The 17,268-nt window shown below is 28.8% G+C and overlaps 1 protein-coding gene across 4 annotated transcripts; it reads left to right on the top strand.

Moving 5' to 3' along the window:
* Positions 1 to 5,973: 5,973 nt before the first annotated feature.
* Positions 5,974 to 10,827, top strand: LOC105109961 (ranBP2-type zinc finger protein At1g67325-like). Of its 4 annotated transcripts, none has more exons than XM_011004836.1 (10): positions 5,974 to 6,140; positions 6,472 to 6,517; positions 6,729 to 6,844; positions 7,157 to 7,427; positions 7,773 to 7,843; positions 8,244 to 8,295; positions 8,375 to 8,484; positions 8,730 to 8,754; positions 8,829 to 8,980; positions 9,790 to 10,827. In XM_011004836.1, the coding sequence occupies exons 1-10, from the start codon at positions 6,132 to 6,134 to the stop codon at positions 10,060 to 10,062; spliced, it is 1,125 nt and encodes a 374-aa protein (XP_011003138.1). In that variant the 5' UTR covers positions 5,974 to 6,131; the 3' UTR covers positions 10,063 to 10,827. The 4 variants fall into 4 exon arrangements, with proteins under 4 accessions (XP_011003138.1, XP_011003139.1, XP_011003140.1 ...); XM_011004838.1 differs by lacking the exon at positions 9,790 to 10,827 and adding an exon at positions 9,223 to 9,594 and having other exon boundaries at positions 5,976 to 6,140; XM_011004837.1 differs by lacking the exon at positions 6,729 to 6,844.
* Positions 10,828 to 17,268: the final 6,441 nt, after the last annotated feature.

A 17,268-nucleotide genomic window follows, 5' to 3' on the forward strand; every position in this document is an offset into this window, starting at 1 on the left:
AAATATGTTTTTAAAAATAATATTTTTTATTTTTTATTTTTATAATATCCTTATAAAAAAATTTAATTTTAAAATTGTTCAACTAAAACTTATAAAAATAAAATTATTTATTATTATGGCTTTAAAACTCAACCTGCGACAAGGTTTGAATTGCAAGTTAAGAAGATCAACAAAAAAAAATCAATAAATTTTTTATCAAGTTTTATCTCGAATCAATTGAGTTGCGGGTTGACCAGGTTTTTGACCTCATCAAATTGAGTTAATTTTTTCTTTATTTTTCGGGCAAGTTCGGGTTTTATAATTAAAATTATTATACTATTATTAATTTCAATACTTGGGTTTTATAATTAAATTATTATATTATTATTAATTTAAATACTCAATATAAATTAAATTAAATTAAATTAAATTAAAAATATTATCTAATTATTTTTAAAATATATAAGTTTGATATCAATATATATTAAAAATAAAATAATTTTTTATATATTTTTTTATATCTTATCCATTACTAGACAAATAAGATATATAAATCTTCACTATATCTTGTACACTAACCTCAAGAACAATTTTGTCTTTATTTTATCTTTTATCTTGTTTTATAGATTTTATTTTTTTTTTATGATAAGGACAACAATCTAATATTTTTTGAGATTTTTATTACTTTAAAAGATTTAATTATAACTCATTCCCTGTATTTTAGTAAAATTAATTATTTTAGTAAGTTATGATTAACTTTATTTTTAAAAACAGTTATCTTGTTTTCTTTTTACAATAGAAAAATACTTCCTTATTCTATGATCGTAATTTTTTTATTTTTTTTTGTGGACTAGTTTATGCATCAACCAAGACTGAGTTTCCTATTGCTCCTAACCATTAAACAAACAGAAAGCAAAACTTACTATATAAATGGCACGACTTTTAAAATATATTACAAATAAATTGAGTGATTTTTGAGAACCAAATAAAAAATAAATAAAAAAGAATCAAGTACAAAGGATCATAGAAGCAGTACGGTTAAATCCTAAATAATCTTCTGTTAGACCTAACAAAAGATCGCAATTCACCCCCCCGGGCCACATGAATGTCCGAATAGCGAAATTGTCTTGATTACTCCTCATGATGTTTAAGGTTGTTATCGGTAAAGATTTTTTTAAGAAGGTAATTTTTATTTAAAAATATATTAAAATAATTTTTAAAATCTTTTTATTTCAAACATCAATATATCGTAAAAACATCTAAAAGCACTTGAGCTTTGTTATTTTGTTGAAAAATAGTTTTGTTTATGGAAAATAGTTTATATAGAAAGTAAATTATTTTTTTATTTTTGGTAGAATCATAGAAAATAAGTTAGAAAATATTTTTCAATATTTAACTATTTCATAAAAAATAAATTTTTAATATTTTTAAATTTATTAAAAGAATAAGGATCAAATTTTATAAATAAAAAGGTGGAGGATAAAATTGAAAAATGTCTAATTTTATAAATTAAGTAGAATAAAATAAATAAAAATAAAAATAATAAAGATCAAATCTGATAGATAAAAAAGTTGAAAAAAATGAAATTAAAAAAATATAATTTCATAAATTATTTCAAATAAAATAAATAACAATCAAAATAATTAAAATTAAATATGATAAAAAAAATTCAATTAAGTAAATGATAAGAGAAAAACAAATAATAATTAAAAGAATATAAAAAATAAAGTTGATATTTTCAAATTAAATAAAATCCTAAGAGGTGAAATTGAAAAAAAAAAGATTCAAAAATAAAATATATAGAAATCAAAAGATCAATAACCAAATCTAATATACTTAATAAATAACAAGGTATTTTTATTTTATTTTTTCACAATTTCTACTAAGTATTTTAAATCTAAAATAAAAGAAAAATATTTTCCTGAAAATCATGCTAAATTTTCCTTTAACTAACATTTTCTATTAACCAACTTTTTTAAAAGCAAATAAATACAAGAAAATCTAAAAAATAATTTTTAAAAAACTACTTTTATAAAATAAACATGACCTTTTTATTATTTTTTTAAAATAAAATATATTTTTAAAAGCTCGTTTGATATTGCATCTGCAGTTACTTTTAAAGCAAACCACAACTCGTAAATATTTGATTAAGAAAAAAAACAATTTACTGTGCATGGATCCCACAATAAATTGTATATGAAATGCAGGAAGAAGAAAAGCAGCAAATTGTTACTTTCTTGTGTTGATAAAAAATGTGAACAATGTAGCAGCAGTATGGCTGCTACAGTGGAGCATAGCTGCATTGTTCCGGTCGAACCGAATCCGATCCAACAAGTAAAATGCATTGAACCAGGTCCAACCCAGTAAAATAAAAAAATTATTTTTTTATTGTGTTTTATTCGCTTGATGATGTAATATTTACAGAATTTGTTGCAATTCTAATTTTGTTCTTGATTATATTTTACAAGTTATGTTGTTGTGCGTTTAAAAAATCAAGAAAATTATCAGATGTATTTTAGACGTGATGAAATTGTTGATAGTTGAATGGAGTAATAAAAAATATTTTATATAAAGTATTATCTATTTCATAATATAATAACAATAGTTAAATCTATAATATTTAAATTAAAACCCATCAATATATATAACCTTAATTTCAAAAGTATTCGTAACCAAACACATTAAATTAAATTATTTTTTATTTAATCTCAATTTTAACCACAGTTTTAACTAAATATATATTTTTTCAACCCAATCTTAATTAAAAATACTTTTTACAAAATAACTTTTTTCAAATCATAACCATAATAGCAATTATAGTATCAAAGAAAACTTAAAGTGTTCACACCACTAGTGGCTCTCCTTGTTTGTTTTTGCGTTTCAAAAGTGTTTTTGAAAAAAATTAAATTTTATTTTATTTTTTATTAACTTCAAATTAATATGTTTTTAGTATTTTCAAATCATTTTGATATGCTAATGTCAAATATAATTTTTAAAAAATAAAAAAAATTATTAGCATGCATTTTAACATGAAAAACTATTTAAAAAGTAACAGCAACTACACTTCCAAACAGACTGTAAAGATAAATCAAAAAGCCAGTAACTAATCCATGATAAGGATATGTGAAGATAGAATTGAAGCTTCTTCTTGAGAGAACAAAGATGTTAATGGGGTGATTTTGAAAATACTAAAGTTATTTTAGATAAAAAAAAAGGGAGTTTTTGTAATTTTAGATACTAAGCTATTTTCTTATTAGTAATCCAAATTAAAACAACATAATAATAGATTATAGAATAGTTAAATGATTTTACTTATAATGATGCATTATGAAACAATCTAATGTTAATGTTTAATATGATTTAAGGAATAAATTCGATAATTAAGAATGCTTACTTCCTCCTTTAACTTTTTTTTCAATTTCAAGCCTTGGAAGATGATTTATTTCTTAAACATAGAGATTGGTGGATTCTGAAAATATTTAAAATATTATTATTTCCATCATCCATATATAACTAAAAAATATTTTATAAATTATTTTATAAATTGAAGAATTAAAATATGATTGATGAATTGAAAAATGAAAAAAATTAATTTTATAAATTATTCTAAATAAAATAAATAATAATTAAAAATATATAAATTAAATTTAATTGAAAATAATTTGAAGCGTTGTTTTCGAAAACTGGAGGCTCAAAAAAAGAAACAAGGTGAAGAGAGAAAAAAAAAATGAAAAAAAAATAACACCAGCACCAAAGTGTAGATTCATTAGCTATATATGTTGCCCATGACTAGAGATTCTATCAGGGGGATTCAAATGTCGCCCAAAAAACCATTGTTATACTAGTGGAAAAAGCCTTATACACAACTCAAGTAGCATGATCATCTCCCCTGTGTACTAACACTTGCATTTTATAGACCAATTATTTTTTATTTTTAAATAATATTTTATATTTATTAAAATACTAAATTATATCAGCTTAATTATAAAAAAAATAGGTGAAAAATACTAAAAGCCCTTAAAGTTAAGCTTAATAGTTTTTATTTTTAAGAGTAATATAATAATTTTATCATGCTTAAATAGAAAGAATGATGAAGCCCATTAACAAAAGTTAATAGGTTTTTTTTTTAAAGAATAATCATGTAATTTTAACATGGAAACAACCTGAAAAGATTGATTTGTCTCATTTAATTTGATAGGTAGCATTTGATTATTATATTGGAATAGAAAAGATGAGAACAATAAAAATAAAATTATATCGGGTTAAGAAGATAAAAATAAAGATTAAGATATAAAAATAAAATTGTCTCTAATACAATTTTAAAGTAAATTTTTATATTTGTTTTTAAATAAGACATGGAGAATATATGTTTTAAGAGACAATATATATTATTTTTTATTTTTAAAGTATCATCATAAAAAAATTCTCAATTCTATAATTGTTAAACTAAGAATTGTAATAATAAAAATAATTATTATGGCAATTTCAAAACCCAGCTTAAAGGTTGATCCAAGTTAAAGCTTGGGTCACGGTTTGAGTAAACTCAAGTTGATCTAAGTCAATATAAAAATAAAAATAATTGTTATTATAATTTAAAAATTCAACTCGAGAGTTAATTCAATGCAAGGTCGGGTCACGTGTGGAGTTGATTATTGACCCATGTTAACATGATAATAAAAATAATTATTACTATAGTTTTAAAATCAATTCAAGAGTTAACCCAAGACAAACTCTTGCTCATGTATTCAAAGAGTCAACAGAAAAATAAAAATGTTTGTTATCACATTTTCAAAATCAGGTTCAGTAGTCAACCAAAGATAAGACTCGAGTCATAGATCGGGAGAATTAATCAGAGTTGACTCGGGTAAATGTAATAATAAAATTTTTTGTTATCATATTTTTAAAACTCAACTTGGGGGTTGATTAAGCCAAGACTTAGGTTATAGGTTGGGTGAGTCAAACCAGGTTAATTTAAGTCAACATATATATAAAATGATTATTATAATAGTTTTAAAGCCTAGTTTTAAAGCCGATCTAAGATAGGGGTTGAGTTAAGGATCAAGAGTGTCAACCAAATTAACCTAATTTATTTTTTAAAAAATTTAATAAAACAATCTTTTTTAATAATTTTTTTTTTATAAAATTAACGAATTTTTAACCCGTGATTTATCTTAACTGTACTTGGGTTTTTAATAAATTCAAGTGGAATCAATTATTTTTTTTATTTTTTTTTAAACTCGAACTAGTTTAGGCTTTGGGTCGACCTGATTTAAGTCAACCCGTCAAACCAATTATGGTTTTATAACTATAATTATTATACAATGAAATTATTAGCAATAATTCTTTATTAATTTATTATTTAATATAAGTGAATTAAATATAAATATTAATATAGTTTTTTATTATATCTTTAATTTTTTTAGTTGTTTAGTATTTCATTTTTAATCATTGTTACGTTAATTATCATTATTTTTCAAATAAAATACATATTAATTCATCAAAACTTATTTTAATTCATATTCACATGCATATAATATTATGCATAAACATATTAATTTAACAGACTTATAAATTATCATATTATTAAGGAACAAAACTAAAATTAAAGAATAAAATAAATAAAAAAATAAATGGAATTCACCTAAAACATTAAGTATAAAGCATAAAAGGTTACTTACTTAATCAATTAATAGTTTAAATGTTCTTAAAAAAGTATAAAAAAAATATAACTTGTTAAATTATTATATTAAAATTTTAATATGAAAAACATTTTTAAAAAAAATTAAGGGGAAATTGCCCCTCTTAATCCCATTGTGGCTTCGCCACTGACTTCAATGTTTTCACTATTTTATTTTTTTTATTTTGAAATAATAATTAAATATTATTATTATAATGACTAATAAATTATGTGTAGAAGAGGATATTACCCGAATAAAGAAAAGTAAAATAATTATTTTTTTCACTTAAATTGTGAAATGCCAAGGATTTCTTCTTTTAAATTTAATTTAATTTAACAGAAGAAAAATTTCCCCTCGCGCATAACACCCACGTCTTGTCTTGCCTTCTAGTTTCTACAGGAGGGCAGAATAAAGCAGTCTCTTGTTTCAGCCTCTCCAAACTCGAAAAAAACCTAAAGACCCAATTACCACGCCATGTCTCAGGTTCTTCTTTTCTTTTCTTTTCTTTTTTCTTTTTTGTTTCTCTCGATTGCTTACGCGTCAACTGAAAGATTACTGGTTGTTTTTTGTTTCTCTAATTTTTGTTTCTGCGCTGAACTCCAATCCAATGGATGTAATTTTTTTGTTATTGTTTTCGTAAATTGCAATTTTTCGAAAGATTACTTAATTTTGAGAAATTGGATTTACAGTATAAGATATAAGATATATCGAGTTGGATTCCATTTAAATTGAGAATTGCCGTATAGAATTTTGTAATTTTTTTTCAATCTGATATGCTCAGTGGTTTTTGACTGTTATTTTTTTTATTCTTCAGGTGGATAACAGAAATTCATCAGCAGCGAAGCGCGTAAGAACTGATGGTGCGGAATTCTTATTAATCACTATTTTTTCTTTCAGAAAAGTGTTTCTTTTAACTTTTTTAAGATTTGCGACATTATGCATGTTAATTGAAAACACGTGCGATAGGGCATATCCATCGAGTAGAATGATTGCATTTTCATGCCTATTTCGGACAACTGGTTTTGCTTTTGGTTATGAAGTTGGAATTGAGTTGTGTTCGTTGCTGTGTAGGTAGTTGCAGGGAGGATGATTGGAATTGTCCAAGCTGTGGCAATGTCAACTTTTCATTTAGGACTTCTTGTAACATGTGTAATTGTACCCAGCCTAGGCCAGCTGATCATATTTCAGTGAGTCATAATTGCAGTGACCTGTTTTACTTGTTATAGAGTGTTGCTGGTGTGTTGATAGGTATTTACTTGTTATGAAATTGGGTTTAGGTGGAATTACTGGTAATTTCAGGAACCGAACATGATAGACTTACACAAGGCTTTCTGGAGCCAGCAGTTAGTGTCAAAACTATTAGCCACCTGAGCTAAAAGATAGGGTGGCTTAGGATTAATCTATGCTTGTTCAGTCTTCATCGTGACGCACTGTTTTGTTATGGTGTTTGACTTTTCCTGTTGTTTCTGTTGGATTCTAATCCATATACTTGATGCCAGAAATCTGCTGCCAAGCCCCTGCAAGCACCGCAGGGTTATTCATCAGCTCCTTATTTAGGTTCTGGTGCACCTTCTTCAATGTATATGGGTGTGCCACTATATGGTTCTTCTCTCTTCAACGGGTCATCTATTCCTCCATACGACGTTCCATTTACTGGGGGCTCGGCTTATCATTACAATTATGGCAGCTGCCTTTCCAGTGGCACTCCATATAGACCGTTGCATATTTCAGGACCACCTCCTTATTCTGGTGGATCTATGATGGGAAATGGTATGTTATTGTGTTTTTCTTTTTAAAAATAAAACTGTCATCAGGCTCTAGGTTTTTGTTTTTGTTTCTTCAATTTTCCCTATTTAATAAATAGACTTTTTTTTTACTCTTTGTTATCAATGGTTCTTTCATGATCCCTTGTTTGTTTTCCTGGTTTTTATGTATCATAGTGTACATGATCTGTCCTTATATTTGATAAATTGAACTTCCGGTGTCTTTTCTTTCTAAGCACTGTTTGTTTCTAATCAGTGTTCTATTTAGATGCACTTTATTGCAGGTTATTTATGTATGTACTTCAAATAATTTTGGTTGCATTTATGAAGTAATGTTTTTTATTTTCTGCAGGTGGGATGTATGCAATGCCCCCCCTAATGGACTGGTATGGATTAGGTATGCCAATGGGCCCTGCAGCTATGGTATGTTAGTAATTATTCTTACTAATTCGCTGAGTTGTGGAATTTTGGAAACATGACTAGGGGTTTAGAACAGTGATTTTCACATTATGCTTAAGTCGTTTCTGAGATGCAATGCTTCATGTCAAAATTTGTGTGCATAAATGCACAAAATACTCCTGTGTATATGCAATTCTTTGTATTTTTAGGGGCTTATATAGTTTGTTTTTATGTGTTCATATAACTTGATAGTTCGTGTTTAAGCATGTTACATTCACTTTATTTATATGCCTAATAAATACAAAATGTAAATTCATAGTTCATTATGTTTTTAAGAGAGCATGCAATTTATGTATTTTTAGATTCCAGCAATCTTCTTTTATGGATATGTGCTTGAGTCATAAGTGCATGCTATTTCTTCCAGGGGCCAAGGCCAGGTTTTTTCCCAGATGATATATCTCAGAAGAAGGGTTCAGGTTTGTCATCAATACGATGTGTATGAGAAACTTCTTTGTTATCCAACCTTGATCTTTTCTTCTTATAGCGCCACTGTAGAAGCATCACGTGATAATGACTGGACATGCCTGAAATGTGGGAACATCAACTTTTCTTTTAGAACTGTTTGTAACATGAGGAAGTGCAATACTTCAAAGCCAGGGTCCCAGGTCTGTGCTACTTTTTTCATAAATATAGAAGAATCAGTCAATTATTTTCGTGCTTGGTGGCCTTTCTTTTTTCTCATGTCTTTGTACTATTTGGGACACTGAACTTGGGATAAGCTTGAAAATTACTGGGAATTCAAAATTATTGGTTTAGTTTGTAGTTTTTTCTAGTAATGGTAATTTCTAGTTTATACTTTTGTTTAATAATGGTAAGTTGTCTAATATTCAATGTTTTCTAGCCTTTGTAGTTTGCAAAGTCTGACAAAAATTCCAGTAAGTCCTTTTAAATCCCGCACATGGTAAGCTTCATATTCTGAATTGATACAATTGAGCTTCTTGCCTTTCAGAACAAAAAATGCCAGAGGGAAGCTGGAAGTGTGAAAAATGCAACAACATAAACTATCCATTCTGGACAAAGTGCAATAGACAAAATTGTGGGGCTGAGAAACCAGCTGAGTCAAAGAAGTCCCCTTCGCTGGCACCTGATGAGGATGATCAGGTTTGTTATGAGATTCATCTTCATTGTATTTCCATTCATTGTTTGAAACTGTTTTGCTCATCAATAACATATGTACTCTTCACAAATTCAATGATCATTAGTGAGAAGGATGTTTGGCCTCTTCCTTCTTTCTCCCTCGCCTCCCAGTCATCTCTTTCTATGTAGTTCTTGCTATGTACCTCATTAATTGTCAATTATCTTTCTCTCTGCAACCATTGATTTGCAATTGTCTACTGTTCCAGTGAGTACTAGGACATGTTTGAGGGTTGAGAAGGTCCAGAGTTGTCGTCCAGCTTTGCTCAATATGGGTGTCTGAAAGTCAGTCCTGTTGTCCTCATGTTGCAGCGGTTGTCGAGTTACTATACCTTCTCATGATATCTGTCAAGTTGTATTACTAGCAATGGTATTGCGGTCTACTGGTCTTTATGGATCCTTTGATGCATAGCTTAATCTGGTTAAGATTCTACAGGTTGGTTATGCTTGGTATTAGTCAGGCATTTATGCTTTTGGAATCATTCATATATTCCAGTGGGATGATACCATGAATTTAGAATACTGCAGTCTGCATATTTCTTACTCATTTGATGAAATTGTGTCCATGCCATTGAAATTTCTTTGTTTCGGCAGATGCTTCTATTTGAAGCGTCTGTGTTTTCCAAGGTGATAACTTAATTAGGTCTCTACCAGTCGTATAGTTAAGTAGTTCCAATCCATGCAATATTTCCTTCCCTATTTGTTGTGCTAAGGCTATCAGGACCATGTTTGAACCTGTTGGAAGCATAGTTATTAAACCTGGACCGGCCTGGCAGGTTGACCCAGGACCCGGTGGCTGGACTGGTCCGAGTTTGTTAAAAGACCGGCCAGTGCAACTGCTTGGAAAAATCCGGTTGACCTGGCGGGTTGACCCGGTCGACCTGGCCATGATCCAGTGCTTTATTTTTTTCTTTTCAAATCTGGTTTCTGTCCTTCGGACTCCCTTCCTATTTCTTCATCTTCTCTACAATGAGCTGCTGTTAGCAAGGAAGAGGAAGAAGGGAGAGGGCAGCTGGAGGCTGGTCGAAGGAGAAAGAGCTGAGTCTTGATTTAGCAGAGATGGGGGAAGCTGGAGATGGTGTCTTTGAGGCTGGACTAATGTGTCGGTGGGCGGCGGCTCTGGTTTGGCCAAGAGATGGAAGCGGCTGGTGAAGAAGGAGGGGCTCTCTAGTTTTGGCCAAAAGGCCAGGGTGATGACAGAGAGAGGATGAGGGAAGTTGTGGCCAGGCCTTTGTGGCAATTGTCTTGGCCTGGTGAAAAGGGAAGCTTTGGCTGGTTCTGGGAGAGAATCCATGAAACACGGGTTGACCTACACTATGTTCCCACACTTTGGGGCTTTCCTCGAATCAAATCCCCTCTTGTTGGGAATCAAGAAACACAAAAGGAAGCTCTGGTTGTGCAGGCCGTGTGGAGGCGGGTTGTTGTAGGAGCCAAAGGCTAGTTATTTTTTATTTTCTGTGAACATGGATGATGTATTGTGGCGGTTTCGGTATTAGCAGAGCAGTGGGGTATGGCAGTCCTCGTAGACAGAAAAAGGAAGGGACTTATTGATTATTTGAGTAATTGTCGTTTGACAGTCGGTGGGAACAAAAGGGTTGGCTCTCAAGATGATGTCGCTAGCAATGATGGCAAAGGGTGTGCAAGCTGTTGCAGGTAGGTCTGAGCTGTTGTTTTTGCGGTTTGTTTTTGGTTTGTGGTGTGGTTTTCTTATTGGAATCTTTCTATACAGTGAGGGGAGTGATTTGAGAGGAAACTGTAGAAAAAAACAGTCTAAATGATGTTCATCTTTGACTTCCTGCATCTAACTTTAAACCTCAGCTCTCTTGCCACTGCATCTAACTTTAAACCTCAAGCTCTCTCGCCACTGCAACTTGCACACTTGTATTGCTTCATGAGCTCAGCTTTGGCGGGAGTAATTTTGATGTATTAATTTTAAATATTTTTTTAATTTTTCTAGTTGATTTAGGTTGATTTATAAAATCCGGAATCTAATTTCTTGACTGGGTTAATCTCTGAACTGTGTTTGATAACTATGGCGAGTGAGGGTAATAAAAAGGTTTCACTTTGTGTCATGGTTGATAGATGGGACGTTGCTGGTTTCCTTTGCTTTCTTTCATCGTTGCACATCCTTTTAGGTGACTTTTAATCTTCGTTTTGATTTGTTTGTTTTAATTTGCTTGATTTGATTTTTACTTTTAGTTTTAAAAATTTATTTTTTAGATATTAAAATATTTTAAAATTATAAAAAATTAATTTAAATTAAAAAATATTAAAATTAAATAATTTTAAAAGGTGTTTGGAAGTGTCATTATAGTTGTTGTTTTTTAAAAAATTATTTGAAAATGAATTATGATAATATTTTTTATTTTTAAAAATTATTTTTAATATTAACATGTTGAAATGATTTAAAAATATAATTTGAAAATAAAAATAAAAAATAAAATAAAATATAAATTATTTTTAAAATACGAAAAACATGCTACTTAACCACGAGCTGTCACTTGAAATCAGTTTAAGACATAAAAAAAAAAAGGGGCTTGATTGTCTTATTATGCTTCAATAATAATAATAATAATAATAATAATAATTCCAACCTACCTCACATAATCACGACAATTGTGAATATTGACGAGGTTTGGACCGGCATCATCCATCTAACAGTGTACCCTGCAAGTCCCTCATCCACGGGCAGTCATGTAATGGGAGGATGGAGATTTCCTTCTTGTAGTAGTTTTTATGGTTAAAATATAATAAAATATTTTTTTTAAAAATAGTTTTGATTATGGTTGATGAGATTGAAATGCATGTTTAATTTTAAGTATGGTTAAACTTCATAATAATGAAAAGCATGTTAAAAATATTTAGTTAAAAATTATAGTTCAATTTGATATTATGGTATAATTATTTAAAAGGACTTGATTTATAATTTTAATTTTTAATTACATGAAAATTAATTTTACAATAATAAAATATTGTAAAAGAGACCTAAACATAGAAGAATAATATTTTATAATTGTGTCATTAAACCTGATGCAATTTTATCATGTATGTAATCTATATATGAAGTCCTGTGGTTTATTTGGACTTGTACATATGAAGCCATATCAGTTAAAAAATAATCATGGTTAAAATTAGGATGACAATCAAATTCTATAAATACCACATCTTGCAGTGAAGTTCTTCTAATGTAATTATGAATTGTCATGGATGCGACAACAAATTGAACTTGCGCCCTGCAATTAAACTATAACATATCCTGTAAGATCTGCCATCTTCTTTTTTCAAACTACAAATGCACGTTCTATCACACAACATAATGAACAGTGCACATGATTGAAAATTTCTTCATGAGTTTATGGTTGTCCTCGTCTCTGAAATTCTTATAAATAATATCTCTGAACTCTACATGGACCTAAATATTCATATTCATTAGGATATTCCAAAAGAAACAAGTAGTATTTCCCTGTAAAAACACATAATGAGATAAAAATGAAAATTGTGAAAAGAAAATTAACATTAACACACACATGTTAGTACCTTCTGGTGGTTTCAGGAATTTTATATGTAGATTGTAAATTGCCTCAAGAAAAATTTATGTATTGTGTGTACTACCTTTCCAGTCCGCTCAAACAAATATGAATTGCATGTCGAAGCTACATGCAACCATAATAATTTGGGTCGGCACACCTTTTCTTTCGATAAATAAAATTTGATTTTCTTAAAAAACACATGCGTACATGTGTACCATCAATAACTCCTACACAATTATAATATAAGAGAAACCAGGAACCAATATCAATATTAGCTGACTACAAAATAAAATTTACAAATTTATTTAATTCAAAGCATTATCAGTAAATACCAATAATTTTATTACCTTGAAACGAGGTATATACCTTGGATTGTTCAGAATTTCACATGGTGTGCTTACAAACTCAGGATTTGTAGGTTGTATTAAATCTATAGCGAGTGAATAAATTGATTTAAGAACTTTATTAAAGTATCTACTAATAATTTCTTCTGAATGTTGAAATCTCTCCCAAACTTTCCTATTAGAAGCACCTAATGCTATTGTATAAAGAAATATTCTAATTTTTTCAAAAACACACATCCTTTTAAATTTTTTTAACTCATATTGGTTTTCAAGTTGAAAGCAAAGACTTTGATCCTAAACATGTTTACGCAACGTGTACAATGTCTATATAATATATCAATAAACCATCGCATTCTAGTGTTGTACAAATTCATACAAGGTTCTTTGCATGTATAAGTATTATAGTATAATGTTAGGGCATTTGTCGTGCATAGAACCAATTTCTTACAATCATACTTCCTTTTTCAAAACAATTCACCTTTTTCATTTGAATCATTATCATTGTTGTCATCATTATCAAAACTGTGATCGTCACTGGAGTTTTTATTGTTATCAGCAGACTGATCAAAATTAATGTAATCGGCTATATTATTTATTTCATCATCATAACCTCTTTCAAAAAATACCTTAAACCATTGCAAATCCATAACTATTATGACAGGATTTTTTTATGTTTAGTAGGAATATACATTCAAAGTAATTGTTACATAAATTAAAGATATTCTATGAAACGTGCATTTATATTATCTTACAGATATTTAAATTGAAATAACTTTTATATACTAATATGAAATTTCAGTTTTATAAACTTGTTATTAACTTGTTCCTTACAAATAAAAAATATTGTACTTGCAATTATGAGAATGAAAAGATGTTTATGAAGCTAATAATGCATTTTGTTTATAATAAAGTTCATCATATTGAAAGTAATATGATACAATCATACTAAATGAAATGAAGCATATATATTATAAATATCATCAATGACAAATACCAGCAATGAGAAACTAGCACACCTGCTTTATCAATGCAATAATTTCAGTTTTTTGTTTAACATGATGCAATATAAAATGAAATTTGCCTTCTGAAATTTTGGTTATTTATATACCAATAACAAGAATGTAACTAACATTCAAAATACTAGGTGACTAACATTCCAAAACAGTCTCACACAAACCAAAATTTCAGTTTTCATATATGAAACCTATCATTCAAAAGCAAGTAACCAAACATTCAAAGTCTCATACCAACTAAAAATTTTGATTTTAATAACGTAAACCTAACATTAAAAGTTATGTATCTAAACATTCAAATTCCAATAATACTAACTCAAATTTTGATTTCCATGTATGAAACCAAAATTTTCTAATAAGTAACCTAACATTTAAAGTCTCAAGTTCAGTAATCATGAAATTCCAACCCAACAATACTTGGTAATACATAATGTGAAAACAATATGGTAATGGTGTTTCAACTACTAGGTAACAGAAATACACAAATTAGTAGCAAACTTCATATATTTCTAGCAAAAATTGCAGCAAGTCTGTAAAAAAATAATGGAAAACATTTTAGACAATTGAAAATGTTATTGGATTATAGTATTCAACATAAATTAAATGACACGAATAGGTTAATAAGTTAACATCTAACCTTGTCCATTTAAGGTTTTCTTCATTATTCAAACATTATTTTCAACCATGATATTTTTCTATCAATAGAACTCATTGCAGCCCACATTTCCCTTTTGCTTCTCACGAATTTAGTGGAAAATATATTCAATGCACTACCAAAGTTAACTTCATCAATTGAATGTAGTTCTTCTATTACATCTTCAATGCTACATCCTTTTTTTATCTCTAGAAGTTGTTGTTCTTTCTTTGACCATAAAGACAAACTCAACAAGTTAATCCAGGCGTGTGAATAATTGTGGTCTCATTCCTGTTTCCCTTTTCTTTTTCTGGCATTGAGGTGATGCACCCTTTCTCTTTACACTATTGTGGTTGCTACTACTTTGTGACATTGCTTCCACCAACTATATTACTAACATCATGTATGAAATTAGGAATTGCATCCTCTTCAGAGTTGCCACTTTCTTCTTCTATATTAGTTTTCTCATTGGTTATATTTTTCATTTCAGCAGCCCCATTATCTTCATCTGATAGCAGTCCTTGTGAGGTAGTTCAAACATATTATCTCATTGCCACTATGTTACTACATATGATGTCGTACTTGGCACACAAAAAGGGCTTTTTGCCAACATGCATGAATTTCATTGTTCCTCTCATTTCCTGTGTAATGAAAGTTGGATGTAGTTAGCAATGCTAGCAGATTAATAAATAATGCAATAATACAAATAATTTTGTGAGACTAGTTATAAAGAAAACTAACTTGAATTTTCTTTTTCCACCATTCGTTAGTTGTCGAGATGGTCCCAAATTCAGTACTCCAACCAACTTCAGTTTTATTTATTAATTTTTTCCACACCCTCTAGCCTTTTTTAATCCCATCTCATTTGTTTTTAAGTCGAGCTTTTGTTAATGAAAGTCTTGTTTGCTCTTTGAATGATTGTAAGATAAATTTCCAGTCAGTTTTATCGAAATGAGTGTTTGGTCCCATGCCTTTCCCAATAGATTTAGTGCATATGTCACAAAACATGCGCAACATTGCCTTAGTCCAACAAATTTTATCATGGGTGTAAGACCCATCAATTGTTTAATGATTAACAATGTAATAAAAATAAAACAAATAATAACTATATAAATAACAGATTGAATGTTGACAAGGGCTAAAATAAAAAACTAAAATAGCATGCAATTACATTTGCAGCAATCATCAAATTGCATAACCATAGACAACAATATAATGAAATTCTTCAAGATTATGCAGTTGAAGTTGGTGTATTCCATTAAAAAAAATAGCATGCGATTACATTTGTCAAATAAAGTACTCCATAATTGCTTTACTATTTCTTTACAGGGGAAACAACATCTAAAACTACATATAGAAACCTCAAATCTAGAAAGTGTTTTGTCCTCAAGAAACCCAAAACAAAGATAGGTGAAATGTCATTCATGGGAGTGCACACTAATTTCCAACATTATCTAATTGAATGTCATTTTAAAGTAATATAAATTTCACGTTAACCCAATAATCTAAAGTGTTAAGAGCATACATATCTAGTATCATCCACAATAATTGTAATTAGTTTTGTTTCATCAATTATTAGAGGATATTATAATTAGCAGAGGAAAATATTAGTTTAATCAATGCTTGTTTATTTGTTAGAATTCATTAGCAAAAAACTACAAAATATTTTTGTAGTGGTTTAAAAACTATTATTGGTTGATAGTGCAACGAGTACTATTCCTTTGGTCTCAATTAATTTAACATCTCATTAGTCAAAACATCAATAACTCAAGATACATGCAGGTATAAGATATGGTATCATTTATAGTAATTATAATTAGTTCTGTTTCATCAATTATCTAGGGATTTTATAATTAGTAGAGGAAAATACTAGTTTAATCAATATTTGTTTATTTATTAGAATTCATAAGCAAAAAACTACAGGATATTCTTTTTAGTGACTTGAAAACTATTATAGGCTGATAGTGCAACGAGGACCATTTTTTTGGCCTCAGTTAGTTTAATATCTTATTAGTCAAAATATTAATAACTCAAGATACATGCATACATAAGATATGAATTTGAAAATAATGAGTAATAAGACCAGGGCAAAAAATAATGATTTATAAAAAAAAATAAACAGATTTAGGGTTAGAAGCAAGGAATGAAAATTAATGCGAAAAAGCTATACAGCTTTGATATTTGGAAGAAGCAGGATTTTGATTTCTATTTTGAGGTTGTTAATTGCATTAATGAAAGATGTCCTTATTCTTCCTTTTTTATTGTTAAAAAATAATCAATAAGAAGTAAATAAGAAAGAGACATCACGATGGTCATTAATTTGTGGCTTGTGCAGTAATAATGATGATTACATTGTTAGAATTGTTGCAATTAGAATTAGAGTGATTTGAATGAGAAATGAATGTGAAAAAAACATGAACAAGAATAGAAAGAGAGAAAGGTGCTTCGGTAACTTTTCATAGCTTTTTACATATCCAAAAAGTTCAACCTATGGCCCAAATTGCAAAAGCCAGAAAAAATTACTTTCAATAACCCCTCGAACAAGTGGTGGTTGAATATTCTTTTGGTTTTGATTGCCGAACTCTAAATATTCAGACCTACCACAAATACAAACACATTCAAATTGTGTTTATTTGATATTGCTATGGTTTTTAGGCATAGCTGTTTTAGCTGCTCTTGATCCAAAAGTAGTATTTGGTTATATATATAAAGCTCAATGAATAATCATATAAAA

This window comes from Populus euphratica, unplaced genomic scaffold (genome assembly GCF_000495115.2).
Source record: "Populus euphratica unplaced genomic scaffold, PopEup_1.0 scaffold233.1, whole genome shotgun sequence".
Classification (NCBI taxonomy): domain Eukaryota; kingdom Viridiplantae; phylum Streptophyta; class Magnoliopsida; order Malpighiales; family Salicaceae; genus Populus; species Populus euphratica.